This window comes from Sphaeramia orbicularis, chromosome 10, assembly GCF_902148855.1.
Source record: "Sphaeramia orbicularis chromosome 10, fSphaOr1.1, whole genome shotgun sequence".
Taxonomy (NCBI): Eukaryota; Metazoa; Chordata; class Actinopteri; order Kurtiformes; family Apogonidae; genus Sphaeramia; species Sphaeramia orbicularis.
In genome coordinates, this window is record NC_043966.1 from 20670457 (window position 1) to 20698302 (window position 27846).

The window sequence follows — 27846 nt, forward strand, 5'->3', positions numbered from 1 at the left end:
CTCTACATATCGATCCACCGGTATAGGATGTTTTCCTTTCAGAGGAGTCGAGGCTAACTCGTACCCTCAAGGTCAGTCTTCGCATCAAAATCAAACGCTTATAGCGAGTGATGCAAAGACCCACGTATGTGAAATGTATAATTGATCCATTGAGCAAAGTGGGAATATGGGTGGTGAAAGGAGGAGTGGATCGAGTGAATGCAACATGAGAAAAAGGAGCATTGTGACAAAAGGAAACATGATGATATATGGCAAAAGAAGTATTTTGACCCAGATCTCACAGTACAGCTCAACACCTGTGGTCCAAACAGTCCATTGCACGAGGCTTTTAAATGTATGATCAATAACATCTCTGTCCTCTAGTGAGGAACGGAAAGGATTTCTATTTAAATGTCTTTAGAAAACCAATGACCTGTGCAATGATTTTCCCATCAAATGCAATGCCCAGTGTTTTCATTTACAATTCAGTAGATTAGATGGGTGGACAATTTTACACAGGTCTTTATATAGTCATCCAAGTCACATTAAACCAGTGAATTCCACTTTATAATATAATACAAAAGTAACATTGGCTCACAGCTTTATAATTTCTTTGCTGTTTAAGTTTATTACTCAAAAATGCCAAAAATAACTAGGAAAATGTGTTTCTGTAATGCTTCTGTGACACTTTAAATTGGATTTTGGATTTGGATATTTGGGTTTTGGACTGTTGTGTGGACTGTTAATTGGATTTGGATTGGTTATGAAGAAATGAAATGTACAGAAATTAATTTCTTAAGTTATGTGAAAAGAATTAATGATTTGACAAAACTTTAAGGCAGTCCAGTTGGTAATAGAATTAAGAAAAGAAACTGTACAAAACTACATGAACTATACTTTTAGAAACACTTTGAATATTAATTTGTACTCTGAACATGTCAATACAGTAAAATCTTTTTTTTTTTTTTTTTTTTTTTCCCCAGCTGTTATTGTTATACAGTAGCCAAGCAATCAACTCTCAGACTGAGGCCATTATTTTTCAGCCTCTGACCCTTTGCATCCATCAGCAATGTGGAAATGATAGTTAATGTACTGTAAACTGTAGTAAAGCTGTTATAAAACAACACACCGCCACTCCTCTTCTGCTTCAGGTTTAAGTCCTCAGAAGTGCCCAAAGTTAATGGGGTTGTGTTAGTTAACAAGCCTTCGTCAGCTGCATTATCACAGCAACGCACAGACAGCGACTGCTTTATCACCCCTCTCTATGGCAGCGACGGCAGACAGCTCTGAAATTAGTCGCAGAGAGAGTGAAAGCAAAGAGGCAAACAGCATTATTATACATCGCCAACTGTGTCTGAACATCAGGAATACTGATATGCCGGTTGTTTTGGAGACAGACGCCCACAAGCACATACACACAGAGTAGAGTGTTCTCTCCACAGTGGGCCCTGCCACAGACCTTCTGAGGTGTGAGCATGGCGCTGCGTCTCTTATTATTAACAGTACTGAGGCTTTGGCATCAGGAGAGAAGAGGGCAGCTAGGCTCAGCCAGCAGTCACAGCAATTTACAGGTCTGTCAAAGAGAAAGAGGTCGACCAGAGGAGAGAATTAAAGAGCATTTAGAGCTGTGAAATAGAGTGCAGTCTGGGAGAATGAGCCGCTGGTAAATGTATGATGTGTTCATGTTGACTTTACTGCAGGGTTTTTATTGCACAGATCTAAATGTGTTTGCTTTATTATGCAACACTTGGCAGAAAACCACCAGTCTGGCGATGTGAGTTGGAGACGACGGTGTGTGTATTTGTCGTAGCGAGTTGGAGATTTTTCAAAGTTTTCCAAGGTTTAGTACCCAGAGTGCCCAGAAAATGCCTGATAGCATCAGGATTTGTGCTTAGTGCCATGATAATCTTGTTTTACGCTGTATTATTTTCCTCTGGCTTGAAAATTAAAGCTCTACTCTTTCACTGGAGAACTCCTCTGTGTACATATGGGGTATTTGAGATATTTTTGAGATATATATGAGTATTTTGAGAAACAAATTTATTCCATGACTTTTTATTTGTGTGTTATAGAGTAGGATTTACAGTTGTGAAACAGACTCGAGCAGCAGAGTAGCTTAAAAAGTAATATGGGATACTAAAACGGGAAGGGTGAAGAGATCAGGGTGTTGACTTCAGCAAAACTGGGAAAAAAAGCAATGACATTGATGTGAACAAATTTGAAATTGCAGTGTTGCTGAAGTCACTTTGGTGTCAGACCGACCACAGTGTCAGAGAGGCCTCCCCGCTCCTCCGTGGACAGAGCATCAGATTAAAGAAAAGATTTACTGAAAAGAAAGGAGCCTTCTAGATATCCCATGATAGGTCCACACGGTTAAAAACAATCTTCTAAGTCTCACTGTGTCATTTTTCATTTTTGACCCGGCTATGCCATGATGATTTTTAAGTCACGGGAACAATAGTAACTCTTCTTCTTCTCTGTCTCTCTGCAGAAGGGATCCGTAACATTGCCATGGACTCCAATTCAATGACGATGCCCATGTCAGACCCCAACCCCTGGGCAACAGCCATGAACAACTTGGGGATGCCTCCAATGGGCATGACTGGACAACCAATTATGCCAGGTACCGTACCGTTTAAACTTTACTACACAAAACGCACTGGCAGATGAAAAGGGGCAGTCGATTGCTTTCACACTGTGAGTAATCGAGTTTGCCCCTTTTTTTTTTTTTTTGTTTTCACATTCAGTACTATAAATATAGGGAGCAGCAGAAAGCATCGTGGTGATGTTTGCAGTAGTTGCACTTTTTTATCTTCTACTAAAAGCTGCAGTACTTAATTTTTTTTTTTTTTTTATTAGCAAAGGTTCCACAGTTATCTTTCAATATGCTGTTATTCAAGTGGTCTGAGAGGAAATAAGAACTCTGCCAATTTCTGTGGTCTCTGCTCTTAGACTGTAGGAAATCTACAGTCTAATGCTGATTTGGGTAATCACAGATGTTTTCAGACTAGAATAGGACTTAAATACATAACTGAGTGTAATTATTATCACCGGTCAGATTCTCTGCTCTTGGAAAAGCATCTTGTCTTGTGTGTCATCTGTGCTTTTTTCAGTCTTGATTTTATCTGAGAGGAGATGTATATTTTTTGGTTTTTTAGCCGTTACCTGGGAACCAGATGCATCTGCTTCAGGGCAAATGTTTCATTTAATCAGGCGAAGCTGTCTAGCCCTGCTATACTTATGACAGTGTATTTTCTGTTAAAGGACATTGAACAGCTGCACTTAAAGCCTCCGTTGATGAGAAAGATCTGTTCCCTGTACTTCTGTCCAGAATTGGTTAGCTTGATTTACCAGCATGCTCAGTGTTCCACTTTTCATTGCTCTGATTGGTTTTACATCTGTCCACTTGTTTCCAGAGGCATTTGGGTGTGCATGCATTAATGACACCCCTTGGAAGTTGAACACTGGAGGACGAGAATTTCCAGACTAATTATCATTTGAGTATTGGTGTAACGATGCCAGGCAAGAGTGCCATAGCATTACAGAAAAGGGTGATAAACAGCAGGTCCACCCAGGTGTTGTTTCCATCACTGTGGAATGGAGTCGATAGTGCAGATAGATACCTGCCAGTGCTACAGAGCCATTTAACCTGGGAATTAATGCTAATTGTACCCTTTACCGCTAAAGACAAAAGCCATTTATTATTCCACTAGCGTTCGTCGTATGCTATTGTTCCTCTTGGTATTTGCCGATGACAGGTTATTTACGAATTCAACTCAACTTGTCATTAGGTATTGGCTTTCTCATTGCCCTGAAATTGTTGTGTGGTTGAAATGGACAATATGCTCACTGAAAAGGAGCAGAAACCACATGTTTATGAGAATTAAAAATCTTTGAGTTGAAGTTATTACAACCCTAAGAAGCACTCTGTAAGCACACCACATTCTGATCTACCACTATAATATTCAGCCTCACCGATCGCTCTCCTATCAATAACATTAGTTTGAGAGGCACCCTCCCACTCTCTCTCCATCTTCGAAGAGTTATTCTGCCCTGTCTTTCTCTCTCCTCAGTAGAAAGCCTTTCCCTAAAGCCTTTTATAAATCACTTCCCACTTCTTGGCTTAAATGCACTTTCGTATTTGAAATATGCCAGGCTTGTGTATGTGTGTCTTTATAGATATATGTGTGTGCATTTGGAGACGAGCAGTCTTGCAAATGTATTCCAGCAGAAATATTAAGGGAGGCACATGCACACACACTCAACAAAAATATAAACGCAACACTTTTGTTTTTGCTCCCATTTTTCATGTGCTTAACTGAAAGATCTGACTCTTTTTCTGTACACAAAAGGCCTATTTCTCACAAATATTGTTCACAAATCTGTCTAAATCTGTGTTAGTGAGCACATCTCCTTTGCCAAGATAATTCATCCACCTCACAGATGTGGCATATCAAGATGCTGATTAGACAGCATGATTATTGCACAGGTGTGCCTTAGGCTGGACACAGTAAAAGGCCACTTTAAAATGGGCAGTTTTATCACACAGCACAATGCCACAGATGTTGCAAGTTTTGAGGGAGCGTGCAATTGGTATGCTGACAGCGGGAATGTCCACCAGAGCTGTTGACCGTGAATTGAATGCTCATTTCTCTACCATAAGCTGTCTTCAAAGGCGTTTCAGAGAATTTGGCAGTACATCCAACCGGCCTCACAACCGCAGACCATGTGTGACCACACCGGACCAGGACTGGCATTTTCACCTCCAAGATCGTCTGAGACCAGCCACCCTGACAGCTGCTGCAACGATCGGTTTGCATAGCTGATGAATTTCTGCACGAACTGTCAGAAACCGTCTCAGGAAGCTCATCTGCATGCTCATCGTCCTCATCGGGGTCTTGACCTGACTGCAGTTCATCGTTGTAACCGACTTGAATGGGTAAATGCTCACATTCAGTGGCGTTTTGCACTTTGGAGAAGTGTTCTCTTCACAGATGAATCCTGGTTTTCACTGTCCAGGGCAGATGGCAGACAGCGTGTATGGCATTGTGTGGGTGAGTGGTTTGCTGATGTCAGCGTTGTGAATCGAATGGCCCGTGGTGGTGGGGTTATGGTATGGGCAGGCGTATGTTATGGACAACTGAACACAGACGCATTTTACTGATGACATTTTGAATGCGCAGAGATACTGTGACCAGATCCTGAGGCCCATTGTTGTGCCATTTATCCACGACCATCACTTCATGTTGCAGAATGATAATGCCTGGCCCCTTGTTTGAAGAATCTGGACACAATTCCTGGAAGCTGAAAACATCCTAGTTCTTCTATGACCAGCATACCCACCAGACATGTCACCGATTGAGCGTGTTTGGGATGTTCTGGATCAGCGTATACGACAGCGCGTTCCAGTTCCTGCCAGTATCCGGAAACTTCGCACAGCCATTGAAGAGGAGTGGACCAACATTCCACAGTCCACAATCAACAACTTGATCAACTCTATGCGACATCAGGAGATTCAAGGGAAACTGAGACTTAATCTAATGCTTGAGACGAAGACTGCCACACATTGTCGCACATATCTGTGGACGTGTGAAAGGATTAAACTTGCCTCTAGATTCTATTTTTGAAGGTTGTTGTTTTTTCCCCTCTCACAGTTAACTTGTCATAGAAGGAATAGCACAGGTGTGACTAATAACTTTAATGATGTGTCTGTACGTGATCCGGCATGCACAACAGCACGGCCTTGAAACTGGCTTGCATAAATGGAACCCAGCAATTAGTCATGTTATTAAGCTGCACCTGTGTTTTGAAGGTCTGCTGTGAGACAGATCAATTAAAGTGCTCTAACGTTTAACAATGCCAGCGTTAGCCTAGAGTCTCACTTAAAACAGATACACGTGCTGTTTTTGGACTTTTAAATGGGATGAAAAACTAGCATAGGCGCATTGGACCGCAATCAATGCGCTAAAGACGGAGGTAACCCTTAACTGGGATAATACAGCAGGAATCAGAAGCAGTTTGGTGTAGGCAGGAAAGAAGCCCAGACTCAGACAGCTGTGTCTCCCCTCATGAATCATCTGGAAAAGCAGCTGGTGCTTCCCTACCTTTCTCATCCTCCTTCCTCTTTTCTCCTCTATCCCCCAGTCTTACTAACTTGCCGGCCTACATTACCCAACATCTCATTCGTGTGTCGTTACAGCTGAGTCAGCCGCTGAAATCCTGAACCAAAGTAAAGCACATGAAGTTCATCTGCTCTTCACACACCCTGAGCTCTTTACACTTCCCTGCACCTAGTCACAGTGAAATGCTCATCTGTGTTAAAACAGTAAAAATATAGCACACTCCGAGTGGTAATTATAATCAATAATGTAAATATAAATGATGTTTTTTGTCTCACAGGAGGAAAAACGTCTCATATTTGAATTTCACAAATGTGCTATGTTTCATCATCTCCTCACCACTAAAATGAATTTTACATAAATTACTCACAGGCCTATATTCCCTTCTGATGCAGATTTAATTCACTTAAGATAAGGGGTTCTAAGCGTTGAGGAGAGATATGCAAGCAGGATGACCACTCTTCTTTGTCGCGCTTCATAATGCACTGTACGTATGAGGAGAAGCTCAGTGTTGGCCACTTATAACATCCTTCAGTGTCATTTAATAAATATTCACCTTTGTGTTAAACACGGGCACAGCTATTTTTAGCTTCTTTCTTTTTTTCTTTTTTTTTTTTCTCTCAGAAGTCACCCCGGTTTTTTTCATGATTTTATTAAAATGAAATCCCTGTGAGCACAAAGCGCCAGGCAAACGCAATCACACCATGTCGCACACAGTGTTGTTCTGTCATACAGCACTTATCACCAGAGCACCCTGTGCCTTTTCAAGTAATCCAGGTGGATTAGATATTGATTCTCCGTCAAGACCAAACATCATCTTTGTCTCCTTTTTGTTTCACCTTTAAACAACAGGAGAGAACCCACTGTCACCCTCTTTGTCCTTTTCCATTGTGTGGGTGCAAGCCTACAATTGGTCACACTTCTGCATGTTTTGGTATAAGCAGGTTTTTTCTTGTTTCGGTCGCAGGCTCGTTCATTAAAAGTGACTGCCTGTGCTCGAGTGCTTTCATTAAACATTAGACTTTGCTGCTGTTTCAGCCACTGTGAGCCAGGAATGTGTTTCTTCACCAATGAGTGTTTTTGCTGCCTCTGGCCAAATGGATTTATCCAGACAGACAGCTGGATAAACAGGCCACTGTGGGCAGACACTCTGTAGTCTCACAGAACCTGCCTCACGTCTGCAATGATGACAGCTTTATTTCTATAGATGAACTCAACAGCAGATGAATATGACAAGTTATTAGCACAAGTTTACATTAGTGAAGTGTTTGGAAAGAGCTGGAGTTTGGATCGCGTCCAGATTCAGCTGCCTCGTCATAGGCTTTATATGGATTTGGTATTTACTGCGTGGTGCAAAAAAGGTTTTGCTGTTCCTGTGTTGCGCAACATCCTCTTCCTTACTCACACTGTCAGATTTTTATTTGTGACTTTGGTCAATGTAGATACAGTTTTCTTGACTTGCAGCCCAGTTTTAGCAGCAGTGTCGAACTCGGTCCAAGGTCCTGAAGACAAAAAAGTTTAAGAGAGAAAAGAGACAGGAAAAAACAGGAGGAGACCCGCCTCTTAAGACAAGCAATTGAAACCATATGACGGAAAATCACAACAACGAAGTATAAGCAAAAATGTTGATTTCCGTACCAGTTCAGCACTGTCCAATAAAACACACCCTAGTAACGACATCACAGTCCAAGACGTCAACTTGATGCGGTACTCGTCAGAAGGAAGTCTCGCTGAAGGATGTTTGTTTTGACAGTCATACTCGGCCTGTTGGTAGAGAAGGGAGCTGAGTCGTTTGAAAGGTGTAGATGGCCCAGGTTTTCAGAACAGCTCGGGGTAGAAGATGAACACTGATTCCTGGAAGCAAATGAGACCCAAAGCACCCGAGGTAGAGAAAACCAGCAGGATGTACAACAAACACTATCGATCAGCAGGCAGGACTGGGCACAGCTGAATTTAAAGATCTCACATAGGCTGGCAGGAGAGGTGGACTCCAGGATATCTCCGGAGGAAGAGGAAATAGTGTAGTATAATGGTATTGCTTTGTTGCCCTTGTAATAACTACAGCTGCAGCCTGCCCACTGTCGATTCTGTTCTTCATTGTTATGATCATAGTCGACATTATGAGTATCTATTATAGTACTTCGGTGTGATTCAGCAGGCAGCGCCAGAGTCGATGTGAGAACTTGACCTACAAGAAGTGACAGAAGAGCAGTTTAAAGTTTGTGCAAAAGAAATCCAGACGAAGCACATTATGTGTTAGAAAACAGTTGCTGAAAACTTGTGAAAAAAGCATTTAGTATGTTACACTGAACTGAGGATTTAGACAAACTCTTGTCTTTCATTTTTGTTTTCAGGATTATTTTGGGCTGAAATCGTGGCTCAATGATGCATCGGAGCCATATTTAACATGACGCCTTCCCCAGTAATGTCTCATTTTTAAAACTAGAGCACAATAGCATCAGTGCTTCTCCATCTTGATCACAGTTGTAGTAATGTATTTTGCTAAGTTGTGTACACCTCATTCCTCACAGCCTCTGAGGAGTGAGGTTAATTCTCAGATAGTTCCATGTTTATCTGAAATCCAATGTCGGACAGGGCATCAATTTTTCAAGTTTTAGTGTTTTTTTTTTTACTTGATTGGGTGTGGTTTCAACACCTTCAGTGGATGTTCCTCTGGCTTTTTCTGTGAAAATTTTGAAACCTATTTTTATTGACATAGTATTTTCTAAATCTCTAAAATTTGACAGGGTGACAAACTCAGAACTCATGTTTATTTATGCTTCACAACTTAAAACCAGAAAATCCCAAAAAGCTTGACAGGTTCATTAGATGGAACATAAATAAAGGCCTGTAGTTTTGGAATAGTTAAAATACTGTACTTAAATCGGTGGTGTTTTTTGATTCTGCTGAATGATCCATGGTTTAAATATAGAATATTCTGTTTTTAGGTAGCTGGACTTATTAATATATGATGTAACAGTAGTACATGAATCACTTCTGCTGATGACTAGTCAGAAACCACAAAGCCAATCAAAATGGCATTTTGTCATACGAAATGTGTCTCATGTCATGAATCTGACAGGTATAATTCATTGTATGATTATTAGTGTGACTTAAACCCAATAAGTAAAATCACAGATACAGTGTGAATTGTGAGAACAAGGCAGGGATGGAAAAAGTAACAGAAGGAATCAACATCTGGTTTCAACATCTTTGACATCTGACGGACGGGGAGAGTATTTCCTATTCCAGAAGCGTTCTCCATGTATTTCCCCAACCTTCATCAGCGTTCTCTCTAGTACGTCCAGACTCTAAGTAAAACCAGATGGAGGGCTATAGAATTCTCCTCTATAGTTTCCTTAAAATACTGACCTCCCAAGAAGGTTTTTATAACCCAGTACATTTGACAGAATGGATATAAACACTGTTATGCTACATGTAGCTGTGTATTATTTATATATTCAAGCAGTTTGATTGCAAGTTTCCAGAGTTTTTGGCATTAATCCCTTAAAATGAATGCATCTTCTGTGTTCTATAGCATCCAGACACGAACATGGGTTACAAGACGTTTTATGTGGGTTGCCAAATAAATGAAAAAACCTTGATCTAGAAGTATGTGTTTGACAGATCTGAATGTTGGTACCGTCATCTGCATAGAGGCTGATTTTATGATGCATGTTTTCGGTCCTAACGCCTTTGATGAGTGTATTTTGTCAGATAGCAGCGGCTAGTGGTTCAGTGAAAGTAGTGAATAAAAGAAGGTGAGAGTGGGCACCCTTGTCTGGTCCCTCTATGCACAGTGAAGCTTTGTGAAGTCAGTCCATTGGTGATGATTGTGACTGACAGTGAGGTGTACAATAGTTTGGCCCAACTAATGGATGAGTCCCCAACTCCAAACCACTCTAATGTACGAAAACAGGAATTTCCAGTTGACTCTGCCAAATGCTTTCTCAGCATCTAACGTAACAATTATTGCGCTATTTTTTTTGTGCTGTGGAGTGATACATAATATTAAATAGTCTGCGGGTTTTACTGGAGGCCAGTCTCCCTTTAACAAAGCTGGTTTGATCCGGACAAATTATGGATGGTATAAGCTTTTGCTAAAAATTTGACAATGATTTTTGTATCTACATTGATTAGTGAAATTGGTCGGTAACTCGATGGTAAAATCTGCTCCTTATTGGGTTTCTGTAGTAGTGAAATTGTTGATGTGTTTGAGGATGCCGGAAGTCTGGAATCCTGTTTAGATTCGTTTATCATTCGAATGAAGAGTGGAGCTATAAATGACCAGAAATGTTTATGGAACTCTGCAGGGAAGCCATCTGGGCCGGGTGCTTTGTTGTTCGACATTGATTTGAGAGCAGTGTGGAGTTCATCTTGGTATTGAGTGTAATATGAAAAACAAGCATTAATTCTGAAAAAAAAAGTTAGAGCCTATTAAGTGTAAGCTTAAACACATAAAACAAAGCTGTGATTTATCAAACTTACCTGTATATGTCTTCAAAACTGCAGATTTATCTATTCAAGGTTATATAATTTTGTAGAAAATGGTCGGGTACATTCATTTACGCACAAATTATCCTTTCGTTTTATAAATGAGGCCTATTTTAAGAAGTGGGTCTGCAGAAAACTTTGCGTTGTTTTAAACCTTACTCCATCTCTAAATATCGTGAGACACCTCAGATTTATCTTTCATAAAGAAAAATATAACACCTCATTTTTTGATAAGGTCTGCTATAAATTGCAGTACTGCTTTTGTTTTCGTGTGACCTTGAAAGTTAATGTTCTTTCGCCTCACCTGTAACTGCACAACAGGCCTGCAAACATCAGGAATAGGCATCTCTAATAATAATAGATGCATGTTTTCACTGGAATAATGGATGCGATTTCCCTGTTTGGTTTGTCATAGTTGAGCCTCGTCTTAGGTCGAAGGTACTTACAGAACAAAGATGTGTGGAAGTAGCAAAAGATGCCACAAGGACACGTAAACACACTCACTCACATAATCACCACACGAGCACAAAGGAAGGAATTTATCTTTTCTTACATATTTATTTGCAGATTTATTAGAATTAATAGAGTTGCTCTCACTTGTACTTTTGCATTCAGATACATTTTAACACCCTGGAGAATAGATGAGCACACTCCAGGGACAGAAAACTATTCCCTGAGTAAACAACCATTCCTTTGTCTGATTCATCCCACTCATCCTCGTCCCTTATCCTCAGCTGCCACAAACCCCCCACAACCACTGTACGCCTCTACAAATACACACGGAAATCCAAAACAGTAGTGGAATATATTAAAACGCAATGCAATACCTCATAACTTATCATCTAAACGGCGCTCTTCCCATGAATTTAAAGTACACAAGGCCCGACAGATATGAATCGGGGTCTTCTTATTCTCGCATTTTAGCTCACCTGGATTAACATCAGGAAATGCATTAGATGACACTCACCCCCGTCGCCGTGAGCACTTTCCAATCCTGTGGCTGAATGCCGTGTCCCTTTCTGCTGACTGCTCAGGAGCTGCACTGGTAAGATGCCAGAAGTTTTTTGGCTTCATGTAGGCGGACAGAGCGAAGAGGCAAAGACTCTGTTCGTCCGGATATATTGTAAGACTGAAAAAATAGAGCATTAGTTATAGGGCTACTGAAATGGGACTTTCTGACAGTTATTCCTATCCGTGGCAGATTTATGATATTGTTGGTGCGGTATTGTTAAAAGCTAGATTTGTTATGGAGATTTGGGCATTGAAGTGTCAGATAAAGAAGAGGGATTTTGGAAGGCAACATAAGCAAACAGATTTCTATTTAGATGTAATGGGGGGAAAAAAGAGGAAAGACTAACTTTTCTAAGCAGTTTTTTTATATCCTGCTGAGGAAATGTCCCGTTTAAAAAAAAAAAAAAAAAAAAAAAAAAAAAAAGAGAGGAAATGTTCATATGAAATTGCAAAGAAGGCGACTCTTGGCAGAGATGAAGAGAGGCAGATTTCAGCCACTGGTAGTCTTCCAGGTGGCATGGCTAGCTCGCCTCATTACAGAATATTATCCAGCATGCCTCACAGCAACCGCTTATGTCTCCCTGCAACCCCCACCCTCCGCTGAACGCTAGGAGGGACGTTTACCCTGGAAATCAGAGAGCAGTACAGCCAGGGAGGAGAGAGGAGAGACAGATTAATAGCCAGGAGCTTAACACAATCAAATGTCAGTTTTTTTTTTTTCTTCGTTTTTTTTTTTTTTTTTTATATATTCTCTCTGCACCTCCTGATGGATGTGCGGCTTAAAATCTAATTATTTTGTACGAACCTCCGGGATACGCTTTGTTTAACAATCCGAAAGACATGACCGGAAAGGGGGAAAGTTAGTTTCACGCAGGGAAGATGTTCCTTAGTTTGTGAACATGACAGAGAATAAAAGCTCATAGACAGATGGACTAAACACATTCAGACAGATGTGTGACCATATGTGGGTGGACTCGTCCCCCTGTTCCTTTTTTATTGTTTTTTTCTTCAAGGGGACCTCTGTGCTGCCTCCTGGGCTAAATAGTCTCACTCCCCTTTTCTCTTATTCACTGGGTATTATCTTATAAATAAACAGTGTCGTTATTGCGCAGCTTATTTTGTATAGTTAACGTCCTGCAAAGGGGAAAATTATAAATCAGTGCCTAATTATTGCAGCAAATAAATGCATTATAAATATAAAAGTTGGTCTCGAGTCCATTTATAAGTGGAATTGTCCCTACCTATTTGCTGCCTAGGGGTTTTTTAATTCACCAATAACACACAGGTCTTTTATTAGGTACATGATGTCTACTTCAACAGTATTACAACCAAACTATGAGAAACTGACCTTGAGCCTGCAGTGGCATGGCATAATTGACTTTCATTTTCTCACAAGTGCTGTCGCAAAATATGTGTATAAATCCTATGTTATGAGCTGAATGTATTTAAGGCTAGCTATCCCCCCCCCCCCCCCCCCCCCCCCCCCAAGGACATTCTCTGGTCATTCATGGTTATATGAGTTCAATTAGACAAAAACTACTTCACTGACGCAAGGCTGTGATGCGCCGAGGACAGACGAGCAGACACAAAAAAGTTAACTGAGTTAAGTGTTCATCGCTTTTTCCGTCTGAAAGGATAAAAACACGGGTCATTCTGTAATACGCAGTTTAATGATACTGCAGCACGAAAAAGAAAAACGTATTATTTGCCTTGTTGGAGGTCTGGACTCTCTTAGTGCCCTTGTAGTGTTAAGTGTGATAATAGCAGTATTCAGTGTTGTACAGCTGAAAAGGAAACAAGTAGTGGAAGGCTGCTCAGAGGATGCTGTAAGGTTAAATAAAGCACGTGTTATCAAGATGGCCAGATGAGGCATTGACATTCTTGTAACAGTAGTAGTATTATTATTTAGAGGAGCTCTCAGACTGCCTGTCATTTAGCTTTTTGTGAATGTGTAGAAAAACTCAGGGCCCAACAGCAGCGACTGCTTTTTACTTTCCTGGCACCTTCAGTCATCAGGCTACAAATGTAATTTCAGAATAATTTTAAAATCGTATTGATCTCCTCTAATGTTACCGTTGGCCTCGGGCCTAGTAGGGGTTTTTTTTTTTGTTTGTTTTTTTGTCTGTTGTTTGTTAGTTTCTTTGACATGCAAAAATGACCCCAGTCACCCTTACACCCAGAGCTTTTGTTACATTGTTTGCACCTTGTTGAACTGATCTATCAAAAGTGCAGCCTTTCAGTGATTTATTCTACAGTGCGTGTCAAAGTTAATGGCCTTTGTTGTTACTGTAAATTGGTTCTTTTCACATCTCTGCATAAAAAAATATCATGCAGGGTGGGAGAAACTGTATGTTTTTTTGACAGTAATACCAAACACAAAGTAAAACACAACTATTGCTTTGTAAATGAAAATTCTCCAGTGACTGAAGTTGAAGCAACACCCATATGATATGAAACCCCTTTGAAAATTGCTTTAATGCATACAGCACATGCGACGTATTCCATCAGAGTGATGTGTATGTTCATGTGCATATGCAATTTACTGAGTGTCACCGAAGCAGGAAGGAAATAATATACATGTCCTCGGGCTGTGTTGTCAAAAATGCAGATGAGGGGACTCTGGAGCAGCTGGAAATCCCTGGGAAGAAATAAATTCTTATTACACACAGCTCCACTACATGCCACCTTCAGGTCGTCAGCTCTTACTGGGTAAAAGCATACACACGAATACATGCACACACACTTACTGTAATACACACTCCAGAGGGAACATGAGCAGCACTGCCATGAAATTACACCACCTTTGCCCGACGTAACCAAATCTTTTCTCCATGTGTTTGCTTTGCACTAGTGTGAGACACACGGACTCACTAATTACTTCTGGAGCAGCAAATATTTGCATCGACATAAATAAATTGGTCTGTTTGTCGAACTATACCTTTTGTTTACTTCTCAAGGATCATCTCCTACACCTAACTGCAAAGTGTGTTCAGATTGGCAACAATGTCACCCTCTAATCTTCCATCAATCTGTCACTGTTTTTCCTCCTACTATCATCTTTGTTTTCTCCACCTTCACTGTGTAAGAAAAGTCCTTCATTGTCTGGCAGCTCGGGTCCTTCTCATCATCCATTTCTCTTATCAGATGAGACACTGTTGGTCATCAATAGGCAAAAAATATATATATATCACACTGGTTGCTATCAGTTCTCATCACTTGTCTTCTGTCTTCAGTTCAGTCCTTCTGTGATTACTCTGATGTATTTGTTACTGCCTCTCACTCCAGGGAGCCATTTGTCATCTTCTAATGCACTCATTGCTTTATTCTCCTTCACTGTGTGTTATTTAATTTCTCTGTCGTAGTAGATTTAGATCAATCTTCTGTAATAATTGTGCCCCAAAAATCAAGTTTTGGGGATATAATGCTTTTACCTCGAATGCCACTGCCGGATCCACTGCTGCTGGATCTGCCGCCGCCAGATGTTCATTCATGTTAACGCCATTACTAGGACAGATTTGGTTGGATTTCTTCTCGCTTGATAACCAACATAGTGGACCCCTGGTAGAAGAATCCTATCGTTTTCAGCTTCTCGATGAGTATTAGAAGTCATCCAAATTGGGGCGCTTTAGTTGAAAATCAGTTTTTTGGACATAAATCAAGCAATAAAAGACTGATTGAGATTGAAATTTGGTTCCTCTTGATCATCTTACAAATATCCATCCAGAGTTCATATAATGTTATTTTCATCCACTGGGTGGAGTTTTGTGGGAGAAAATTGGCTCTCTGACGATTATTCTGCCACTATCAGGTCACTGTAGCTCAAATTGAGTTCATATCAATTGTCTAACAATTATTGTGGATAGATTTATATATACCAGAGGACTGGGGGAATTTTGGGGATATACCCTTGCTGTCGGCCCCCTACAGTGTAAGCTTTGTTTCTTTTTGGCTTAATAGGGTATAGTCCATCTTAAATACAGTGTTCTTACGATATTTTTCCTTTACTGCGTCCATTTAATGATATTTTAGACCAGATTTGAGGTTTTTTGTTTGTTTGAATTAACCAAAAGGCTGTTTTTCCATCCGTTGTCCTTGAAATAAATAGCATAGGGGTTTTCAGTTATTTTCCACGTTTTTCACAATAACTGTTGTTTGTCAGGGAGAAAAAGCAGGTCATGTTTTATGGTCTTTTCCATCATACATTTTGCAGCTTCTCCATGTGTCTGCAAAATGTGACCATACACTGAAACCATTATAAGGCCTAGATACATCACCCAACAAAGCCAAATTAATTGTGAAGAGCATCTAAACTAAATAAATTGAGCTAATGACTGCGATCGGTCTCCAGTGGACACCTTTATCATGTTGAATTTTTTCCTTGTGTCTGTCTAGTTTTGCTTTTCCATTATTTTCCTTTTCCTTTTTTTTTTTTTTTTTTTTTTGTTTTGGATGAATTACCCACCGCCCATGCATGGAATAAATGCTGAAACATGGACCTCGGCCTTCTAAAAACCTAAAGAAAATACTCACTGATGGAACCAAAGTCATAAATTTACTAGTAAAAGAAAACAAAACCAAAGTTGGAAGCCAAATAAGTTAGGTCATGAGTAATAATGTACTGTTTATTTTGGTTTATTTTGCAGTTATGACTGACCTATTGCACATCATCCTGCTATTTGCTAAAGATTTCTATATAAAACTCAGTATTAGAATTAGGGCTGTGCAATTAATCGAAATTCAATTACGATTTCGATTATTACACGCAACGATTACAAAAATTATGTAATCGAGAAAAAACGATTATTAATTTTGAGTTGTTTAATTCACGCGCACGCAAGCTACCATGAGCTGCTCTGCCCCGCCCCCCTCTAAGCTACTGCTACCTGCTAGCCGACAGGTCCACCCTAAGAGGAAAGTTGTACCTAGCGGTCTGGAAAAATAGCAGGAGAATCGCAGCAGAAGTGCTTGGTAAACAAAAAAGGCAAGTCAAATTCAATTGTATGGAATCACTTTGGGTTTGATGAAGAGCAAAAACCCATTACGTGCAAAAAGTGTTTCGTAGTTGTGTCCGCACCGACCGGTAACACAGCAAACCTTTTTAACCATCTAAAGTTTAACCACCGTGACCTTTATCATAATCTTATGAAAAACTAAAACACATAAAAAAAACTCTGTCTACAACTTCGTCCGCAATGCAATCTTCAGTCTCCGAATCTCTTTACGCTGCAACTCCTGTATTAACCTAACCCTAACCTGTATAACCCTAACGTACGTATTCTAGATGGCTGATGTATACAGAAGACCTTAACTGAAACCTCACGGCACGCCACTGAATTTACTATGTTTCATACTACACTGAACATACTTGAATTTATAATTTGCACTTTACGTGAGTTTTTTTTATTGCTCCAGTTCTATGGCAAGTCTAGAGCAGTTTAATTCCAGTGCACTATTTGTTTACAAAAGGAAACATACTTGAATTTACAGTATACTTATTTGCATTCAAAGATTTTTGTGTTTCGTACAAAAGTGAACATACTTTGTTTTAATGGTTAAAAGCTTTATTTATATTTAAAGAGTATATCTTACATTGTTTTGCAAGAAAAAAATAAACAACTTTAAGGTTAACAAATAATCGTTTTTAATAATCGTGATTTCAATTATTGCTAAAATAATCGTGATTTTTTTTTTTTCTATAATCGAGCAGCCCTAATTACAATGATTTCCTTGTTTCAGCTAAATTCTAACAAGCAGCAGAAAATGGATGTATGGCATATATGTATTTATGACAGTGATTGTCCATTATTACAAAAAGGTGTGACAGTGTTATCATTGGATTATCAGAATTGAGAATTCCCCAAAGCTTTGTAATTGATGCATTTTTTAATTTTTTTGTAATATTTCTCCTAATTATTGTATTTTTATGGATGTAACTTTTACTTTGATGCAGTTGACAAATATTACCTTCTGTAAAATTCTTGTTTATTGACTGATGATGATGTTATCTGTCCGGTATATTAATACGTCTGGGTAATTTCTAGTGAAGGATTTGTTTTGCGAGCGGTGTCCCTGCATGCACATGTGTATTTTATTACACTCACCCTGCGGCATAATTGTCAACACCAAATCCTCTGCAGGTGATGTTAAAGCACATACTGGAGGGCAGCATCATTTCCATTTCAAACAGCCCCATACTGATGTGTGCACGCACATGAAAGCACATGTAGCCATGGATGCATATGTTTGTGTGTGTGTGTGTGTGTGTGTGTGTGTGTGTGTGTGTGTGTGTTGGTCTGCATATGTTTTCCGAGTAGAAATCAATACTGTAAATAAAAGCTACTGTTATGTTGCCAGCTGTGTGCATTATCTGTACACAGCCATCGCTCAAACAGTGGGATTGACGGGGAGAATAATTCAGTAAAAACTTCTTCAAATATGCATGTTGTTTACGAGATGATTTATTCATGAACGGATGAGTGTTTCTATTATGTGTAGGCTGCTTGGGTGTCACTGGAGTTGACAGAAGAATCAGTCAGAGAGCAAGTACACGAAGTGAGGGGGAAAAAAAAACAAAAACCTTAAACATTTAGTGTGGCCTGCACTGATACGACAACAAAGATTTGCTGTTCTTTTTTTTTTTTTTTTTTTTTTTCAGGTACTTGCATAGGTGTTATTTTATTCCCATTTGGAGGCTGTAGTGTGATCTCTTTCATTTTTTCTTTCCTGTTTCTAGATTTTGATCCTAACCTTGGTATGATTCCTGGAATTACACCCATGAACCCAATGATTCCCGGCTTGGGTATGGTACCCGCACCCCTCTCGCAGGACATACCCGTCATCAAAGAGATCATCCACTGCAAGAGCTGCACACTGTTCCCCCCCAACCCCAGTAAGTCATGATGTTATTGCCAATGTTCCACTGTGGATGCTTTTTTTTTTTTTTTTTTTTTTTAAACTCGTGTCTTATTCAATATTTCCAACAATGTTCAAACAAAGAGAAAATCTATACTTTTATCCAGTGAAATGGCAGGTTGCATTCAGTTGTCTGTCATCATATCCCCCACATAGGGTGAATACAGGAAAGAAGCACTAATACTGCAGTGTTTTGGCCACATTACATCTTTTTTTAATGTGCATGTTATATTGGAGCATAGTAATCATATACAGAGGTAATAGTCTGTTACAGTGTGCCATCAGTGGTTCAGGTTGGCCACCAAGTTAATGTGAGCGATAATATCCTGTTAATGGCTTACTTACCTTCAGACAAATCCTGTTAGGTCAGTCTTTAACCCATAAAGACCCAGTGCTACTTTTGTGGCAGCTCCCAAATGAATTTCTCTCTATTTTTAACCTTTCTTAAGTGATTTATCTTCATTTATTGTAATATTACGCTCTGTCTTTTGCATTTTTCAGTCAAAATCAGGTGTTTTCCTATATTTAAGTCACTGAACATGTAGATGTTCATAAAAGCACAGATTGAAACTTGGGGGTTATTATATCAAAAACAGAAGACTTTTTCAGTTAATTCTGTCATTAACTGAACATAAACCAAGTGTCTCAATCCACTGTCATTTATCAAACTCCATGGGTTTTACTGGTGAATCACTGTTGTAGAAGATGACAGTGTTTCCACATTCACTACGGAGCTTCTGAACGTCCAAATGGGTCATATCTGATGACCATGAAACTGTATTTTACACCAATTATTTACATGTATTGATAGGATTAGTGGATGAACAGATATTAAACAGTTTACATTAGGTGGATGTTTGGATTTTTATGGGTTAATGTACATGTATTTTTGTTTGTATTTTTTCATACCTTGCAGATGCATTATGGAAGACTAGCACATACTCATTTGTCTTGTTTTGTGCTTGGAGTCAGTTGTTTAAGTCGAGCTGATGCTAGTACTAAGCCAGTAATAGTCTGCATTATCTGTATTTGTGGTAACAGCTGCAATATAGTGATTTCAGTGGCAAGGCTACGGGTCACATTTTCTTTCAGAATCATTAAATTTGTTCTTGAGTTTTTCATTGCCTCTCTTTTACTCCTTTAGTGCTACAACAGTGTGCGACGCCAGTTACTGTTAGCTTAGAAAAGCAGCTAAAGCCTGGCACACACTGTACAGACAAAAGGTGACAAAAGACTGTCTTTAGTCTAAAATGCAACGGTCCTTCATCACACAGTGAGGGAGCTTCACAGATGGTTGTTCTTGTCTCGCAACCAAGGAAAAAACTCAACAGTGTCAGAAATTTAGGATGTCCATTTCACAGCGTGACTGCTACTACAGCCTGTGTCTACTTCACAACCAGAAGGAATTTAGCTTCAAATGACACACTGATCAACGCATCCTCCCCCCCCCCCCTCCCCCCAGCCTTTTTTTTTTTTTTTTTCAAATTTATCACGTTTTCTTTTTGTTTTGGGCATTTTGCCTGTATTAGTGATGGCAAATATGGGAGAAAGGGGGGATAACATGCAGCAAAGGATCTGTACTGGAAAGCTGGATCAGTGCTGCAAGATCTCAGCTTATGTACATTCTACCAGATGTCAAACGGGACACCTCAGATTTAATAGTATGTACAAGTGGTGCATAAACAGCACTTATGTAATGGTGTGATCATTAGCTTGGCTGTGTGTTGTTTACAAATATTGTGGTGCTGATAATTATGGTACATATTGCATAAGTAATTAAATGAAATAAGTATATAAATTACATATTGTATTGTATTTAATTTCTACGTCTAGGAGATTTGGGGTTGTTTTCACACTGGGTATCCAGATCCGTGCCATACCTGGATATGCTCACACCTTTCCCGCAGAGGTTGCATTCACAAGCACATACTGCAGCCCGTGCCTGAGTATGAGTGGATGTTACAGGACTGAAACAGTCGGTGGCGGTGTGGAAGGAATTCTGTCGTTATCCAACAAACGTGGAAGTCAGAAGAAGACAAACCTTTACGTCATCAATCGAGCGACTGTTCTGTTCATTTGTCTACAATGGCGGCAATACTTTTCTATCTGTTAGCCTGTTTGAGGCAAAGAGAAGAAGAGCGACCTTCGTTGTTCGTGATATATCACCGAGCTGTTCGGTTGATAAGGTGAGCCCATGCTGCGTGAATCTGAGGCTTTTTCCGGAGACAACAGGAGCACTGTCTGTGGTCTCATGGTGATTGCGTCACTTCCGGTCTCGGGTACAGTTGCTTTCACACGGCAACGTACCATACTGGAATCCACGCACCCCAGGACTACCTTCTCAGCTGTACTTGGGTACGGTACTCACACATAGAACGTTTGCATTCACATTGATAAAATTAAGTGGACTTTGGGGTCCAACGAACTTGGATACGGACTCAGATACCCAGTGTGAAAACTCCTCAAGTGTAAAGTAGTAAAGCTAGTCATACTGAGTAAATGTAGATCTTGTATGTCTTATATAAATATCTTGTAACTTGAGATGCAAGAAAAAAGTGTGAAAGTGGAATCTGTTTATGACAGGCAGCATTCTTATGTTTTTGGATGATTCAACGTTTTTGGTCAAAAAGACAAGCTCCTAAGTTTAATTCAGACTTTAATGGAAACATAAGTCAGCAGTAGAAGGGTAAAGAGATAATGCCTCGTGTTGTTCTAGTCATTGTTTCTTTCTTCTTTTTGCCCAACAATTAACCTCATTCATTCTATCAGAAATTCTGGAAACATCTCAGATCTAATAGATTTGTATTGTCTGACTAGAATGTTGCAGAAACTGTTGTTTATATTTATTTCACCTCCACCCTCCAATTACCCAGAGTTAGAAGAGAATTAGTAGGGGGTCCTTTTGATTGATCCCACCTTCACTTTTTAGAATTCCTCCTCCAGAAAAGTTTCTGCCTAGGGACTTTTTTTTTTCTCCAAAGAAGTCTAATATGTCATGTTCAAGGTGTAATAAAACAAAAGCGTCTCACTACAGATCCATTTGGGAGTTTACAAGTCTTCACAAAATAAAACAGACACTTTTGCATTCTCTTAGGCAAATCTCTTTTTTTCAACTACACTTATAAAGCTGTTTTTAAGATATCCTGTATTGTTTGCTTTCTCGCTCACTGCAGCTGAAACTGACACAATGTGATGTTTCCAGAAAAGATGATTAAAGGTTTAACTTCACCTGAAAATGTCTTTCTAGTTAGTCCTCAGGATAAAATAGGGAAACAAACTATGTGCTCTGTACAAGGGCACATAAACACCCTGAGGCTGTAAAAAAAACAAAACAAAAAAAAAACCCTAACAAAACAACACAAACGCTCAGGTACCCATGAAACAAATGGAAATTACTGCAGTTACCATGTGTAGTGTTTTTAATGTAAATGAAAAAATCAACGCCTTTTATAAGATGTATATTCAAATCAGAAGCAGTTTCTGATGTGATGATGAAAAATAAATTAGATGCAGTTTAGTTTCTTGTTCACATATCGTTAACTGTGAGTGTATGTCAATTCCCATCGCTTCTTATCTTCTCCTCGTCTGTCACCTATTTAGGTGTCATAAAGGGCACTTTACATCCCATGATTCGAGTCTCCTGATAGGAAGAATTGTCACAAAACACTGTTAAACCTATTTCGGCATGGAGAATGCCACTGTTTGACATGCATTCGGGTTCATTAGGTGGGAATTTAGCCATCAGTTTTTTGTATTTGTGGTATTCTCTATTTTTTATTCTGTTTATTTAAGTAGTGTATGCCCTTTTTCTCTTAATTGGTAAAAATAATAGTAATTTTACAGTGTTTCATCTACCCCTGCATCCTAGGCGCATAAAATTAGAAAAGGACGCCGAAGTGAGCAAATGAGTCCTAGGGGATGCAAAGATAAAACAAAATTTACAATCGTTTTTTTCCCCATAAGCGGTCAATAAAAATGTTTGTTAGCATTTTCCTTTGAGCCAGCTATTTAGTACACGCTTAGTCATACGGTCCGTGCATAACTCCGTCCCATACATCTCTTTCTCTCTGTTTCGCTCTCTCTCTCAAATTTCACTTGCAGCCTGTGCGTACTTAGTGCACTCCAGGCGCCAATGATAGTGCTAATACTGTCTTGCATTTGTCGAGCGAACACCAGTGAAAAGATGCCTTTGAAATAAACCGTAGAACGACTAAGGCCATCGTTTGATAAGGATCTTCCCGGCTCAGGCTGTTCAACTACCAGTGAAATGTTCTGTTTTGTCAGCCACGGATCTTGTGCTCGTAATAACCTCTTCCCGGCCCCCATTGCTTCATCAACGACATTGAGCCTATTTTGAAATTGCCGTTCTTTAAGGATATTTACATTTATTCATATAACAGTTCAGAAAAATATGTTTGTGTTTCATTTTCTGTTTATGTGTGCACAATGGTGTATTTGTGAATGATTTGAAATGGAAAACGAAGATGATGAAACAAACAACATACTTTTTAAAACTGAAGTTTTATTTTGGGACTCAATGGTATAGCGGTGGGACTCAACAATCAATCAGAAGGACTCAGTCTTTTTTGGTGAGCTGAGTCCCAGGACTCAGTCATACCAATTTGTCGATGAAACACTGTTGTATATCTCGGGCTCTTTGTCAAAAAAGAGCAATGACAGTATAAAAAAATTTAATGGAACAAATCCACTGGAAACCACTTATAGTGGCTAATATCTATCCAACTGATTATACGTAGATCATTATTACAATCAAACTTTGGTTGTATGCATTGTTGTTTTTTTCTTTTTCCTATATTGAATGCTGGGTAGCTTAAATTGTTATGTAGGACAGGCATTAATATAAGCATTCTGCTGCTGCCTGTGCCTTTTCAGTCACTAACCTGTTGGTAATGTTTGTAGTGTTGACACTGGTTGTATGCAATGACTGAATAAAGAATTTCATCATCATCAAACTTAAATCTGTCACCTGTCAGTAATATCAGTTTTATATTAGTAATACTAGTAATTGTAATAAATGAGCTTATTTGTGAGCTACTGGTAGTTTTGGTCTTTGTGGATACATTGATACTTGTTATACTGACTCCCATGATGTACAACATGTGTACTAGTGAGAAATACACCTGAAATTATTTCCATTTATAGTCACAGTTCAAATGCTGTGACGTGAGCTTCCCCATTTAGTTTATCGAGTACAGCATTTTCCCCCTATAAATCCCTCAAACCGGTCTATGGAGACTCGAAATTGTTTTCACCTATAATCATCGACCATTCATCTGCATTTTCCCTCAACAAAGGCTCGCTAAAGGGGCATTAAATAACCGAGCATTATCAGTGCACTGCTTCAACCGCAGGTACTTTTCCCTTTCACATTTGTCTTTTGTGCCCGTCTCTGGGAGCCTTGACTTCTCATTGTTTGAATAGACAACACAGGGAAGCCCGAGGAGCACCACATTTCACTGCTGCATCTCTTTGGCAGTTTGGCTTAAGCTAAGAGGCGATCACATTTTATTTATTTATTAATTTTTTCATGGAGAGAACAATTCTTTTTCCTGCCAAGACTTAAATATTTACGCCGCACCAGCCTCAGGTTTAAAGAGTTCAGAATGCACACTGTAGGCAGGCTGCTGGATTACCACTGAGTTAAACATCATTCATATGAGAATTATTCTATAAGGATTATTTTATCCATATAAGTGCTTTCCACTATATATGTGCTCTGTATCTTTGGCTCTTGTTAGGTTTGGGTTGTTATAGCCTTAGGCTCATAGCTGAGGGAGTTTGGAGCTGGTGTTGGACCCCAGGTCCTGCATATTGGATGAGTGAAATGCAGAGGACAAACCCCCCCTAGTGTGAGGAGCTTGAACGTTCTAAAAGCTTTAAGAAAAACAACCAGTTATTTTCACTGAGAGAACCCTGATGTCCTGAAAAGAAATCAAAAAACTCAGAGGCTTTGTTTCTGGGGAAATTTTACTGTTTTTCCCTTTGCAAATTATCTTTTCATTCAAAAACTAGTCTCATAATAAGAAAATATATCTTACTTTGTCAAAGTTATTCCAGCCCAAAAAAATCCCAAGAGAAATTAGATTGTTTCCAACTTCTCAATTTTAAAGAAAATGAAGTTTGCTTAAGTCTAACTAACTGTTGTTTGATGCTTGTTCATAAGAAGCACCGCTGGCTTAAACTGGCTGTTTTTTGTTTAATATCACAGTGTTTAAAGACTTTAAAAACACTGCTGTCATGCTATCTGCAGGTTGAGTGGAGTAGGGCACCACTGAGCATGTCATCCCTTCTTTCTCATCTCTCACAATCTGACAACTCTCAACTGTTTCCTGTCAAAATAAGGCAAAATGTGCGAAATAAATACTTTTAAAGAAAAATGAAGCCTGGTGGTTCAAACATCTGATCAGGATTCACCCAGACTCCTCCATGCAGTGTTATTCTGGACACGTCCATCAGCCTCAGACTCCAGCAGAAAGTTAAAAAAAATATGGGAGGGATTATACTGTATATCCCTCTTGGCTTTGAAACATATCTTATGTCAAATGTCAGTGGAAACCTCTTTTGATAAGTAGGAAATTTAATTTAAGGAAGTTAAGCAGCAGAAGCAGAGCAGGCATTTCACACTGAAAACAATGTGATTAAAATTAAGCGCTGCGTGGCAACATGTGTTAAAATCTGCTGTTTTAAAGGGGTAATATTTTGCTAAACCCACTTTTATTGGTCTTGGGTACATTTATTTGTGTATTTGGACCCTAACAGTTCAAAAAATTTGAATTTGAACCCTCCAGGTGCTGCAAAGCAATCTTTATATTCATTTTAGCAAAAATCAAGTGGATTGCTACAACCCGTTTTGATTCCTGCTTAATTTATGTTTTATAACTAGCTACATCACAACATTTGCACATATATGGTCAAGACTGCTGACGAACATTTCTCCGCGTACGACATAATTGTTTATCAGCAGCAGCGGTTGTAGTAAAAACTGAAAATATGTCTAAACTTCGAGCCGATTATTAAAATGTTCAGTTTGTTTTATTAACAAACACCAGTGGCGGAACAGGACACAAAGCACGGTCAACAACCTGGAGGGGGTGGGGCGTGAAGCGGCTCATTTCAGTGCTCAAAATGACCTTTCTGGTGTAATTACTCAGAAATAGGGTTGAAGATGTACCTGTGGAGTTGAATTAATAAAGAATTCAGACCCAAGCATAGCATTTACAGTTTATGTAGACCACAGAGAAATGTTTGAAAATGTATAATTCCATTTAAAAAAGCTAAATATCACTTCTTAAAAAAAAACAGCTGTCACCTCCCAGTAGTCAAGGAATGATGGGAACATTAATAATGGGTGATGTGGCATTACCTAATGATGAATGCAGTCATAAGTACATTTAGATGCTGAAGTGATGCAGGGTGGTGATTGTAGGAGATAACAAAATGTTTTACTGCCGTATTGGTTTTCGGGGCTGAGAAGGGTTGATGCAGTGTTGAAACCAGAGATGCATTATGGATCCGGTGTGTCTGACAGGGAGGAAAGTGAACCAAATATTGGTGCGAGCTGCTTTCAAGCTTGTAGGTAATATCGCAGGGAAAGTGCTGGCATGTATGCAACAAGGATGCATACGGCGTCCATCAGAAGAAGTCATTAGTCTGTAGCTGCACACACTCAACCTGACGCCACGTGCAGCATCCCCTTTTAGTGACCTTTAGCAGAGCTGAGCAGCCATGCACACACACACACCCCCACCCTCATCTGCTTTTATTCGCCTATCTCCTCTGTGTGCATAACCTTAGTGTCTTTGTGCATCTTCATCAACATCCATCTCTTTTCTTTCTTATTCCCTCAACCCTCAGCATTCAGCTTTGTCCCCTCTTTCACCTTCTTTATGCTTTCCCGTCTAAGTCGCATATCTGCATCAAAACAGATTAGCCGACTAAAGACCCAGCGTTCTGCGGTACACAACTGTTTCTTTAAAGTTTTACGCTGAAGAAAAGATTAAATGCAGTTTACCTAAGGGTAACGTAGAGCACTTGATAGTGTTTTAATGTTTATGGGCATTTATGTGAGTCAAATAAGCATTTTTGTTCAATCCAGGAAGTATTGACAACATATCTGTCAAACCCTAAATGAAAATATTTAGCGCATTTCCTTGCAAAAAAGGACAACTGGTCAAAATAACAAAAAATAAAGTGTTTTCATGCCTCAAGTATTGGAAAGAAAAAACATTTCATTTCATTTCATTTTTAAACAGTACCGCAATAAAGTTTCAACTTGTGTTCACAAATCAATATTAAGTCGAAATAACCCTGATTTTGTATCCTGGCTTTCATGTGTCTTGGCATGCTCTCTACCAGTCTTTCACTTCGCCGCTGGGAGATTTATGCTACTCCTGGTGCAAAAGTACACGTCTCTCTGCTTTGTATCTTCCTCTTCATCACGTTCCAAAGGTTTTCATTGAAGTTTACGCCTGGAAATGTAGAGCCAGCACTTGATTTTACCGTTTACCTGACTTCTGATTTACAGATGTATGAGAAATTAAAGGACAAACCTGATGGGAGGGGTCTCTGTCACAATGCCAACGCCCCATTCATGGGACTCGACGGCTCAAAAGTGATGCGAATCATAGTCTGACCTTTACAGACACCAGATTGCAACCCAATTTAAACACCGGTGGGAAATTTTGGACCGATATGATTGGTGGTCATCCCTTCAGGAGAGTTCCCAGCCTTGTAGAATCAATTCCAAGATGCATTGAAGCTGTTCTTCATGGTGTTTTTTTTCCCTTTGTCAGCCATCTGTGGATGAGTTAGGGACTGTCTGGAAAAAAAAAATATTGATTTTATTTTTAAAAATGTGTATATATATCAAATGTCGCTGTGAAAGACCTTAGTAATTGGCCAATCAACAAATCATCAATGGTGGCAAAGTCCAGCTGGTGGAAGGTGTGTAGTGACAGTGTAATGCATTTCTCTGTATGGTTAATGTTCATGTGTTATGTGAATCCACTAAACACATTCACTTGACTCTGTGTAAATGCATTTTGTTTTCTGAAGAGCAGTCTTCAGAGAGTTCAGTCCTCCTCCTTGTAGCAGACCTCGCACTATAAAAGGTGTTTAGCCAGTCTAGGTGATGGATGGTGATGACCTGTGTTAGCGTAGCAGACCAGTGGGTGGCCACATAGACGGTGGACCTCTGGGATAAGGCTAGACTAAGAAATAACACCTACTTTCATGGCCGTTCAAGGTAACATATAAGCAAAAAGAGCCCTGGGCAGCATATTAGTCAATGAATCCAAATTTCTCAAAATAC

At 39.5% G+C, this 27846-nt stretch overlaps 1 protein-coding gene across 4 annotated transcripts in view; it reads left to right on the forward strand.

Annotated features, from left to right (window-relative positions):
* enox2 (ecto-NOX disulfide-thiol exchanger 2) overlaps nt 1-27846 on the forward strand; it is a 230979-nt gene that overhangs the window by 152128 nt on the left and 51005 nt on the right. For all 4 annotated transcript variants that reach the window (XM_030145753.1, XM_030145754.1, XM_030145756.1 and 1 more), the window contains 2 exons: nt 2471-2602; nt 18337-18492. In XM_030145753.1, the coding sequence (XP_030001613.1) occupies nt 2471-2602; nt 18337-18492 (288 nt within the window). The remainder of the gene's footprint in view (nt 1-2470; nt 2603-18336; nt 18493-27846) is intronic.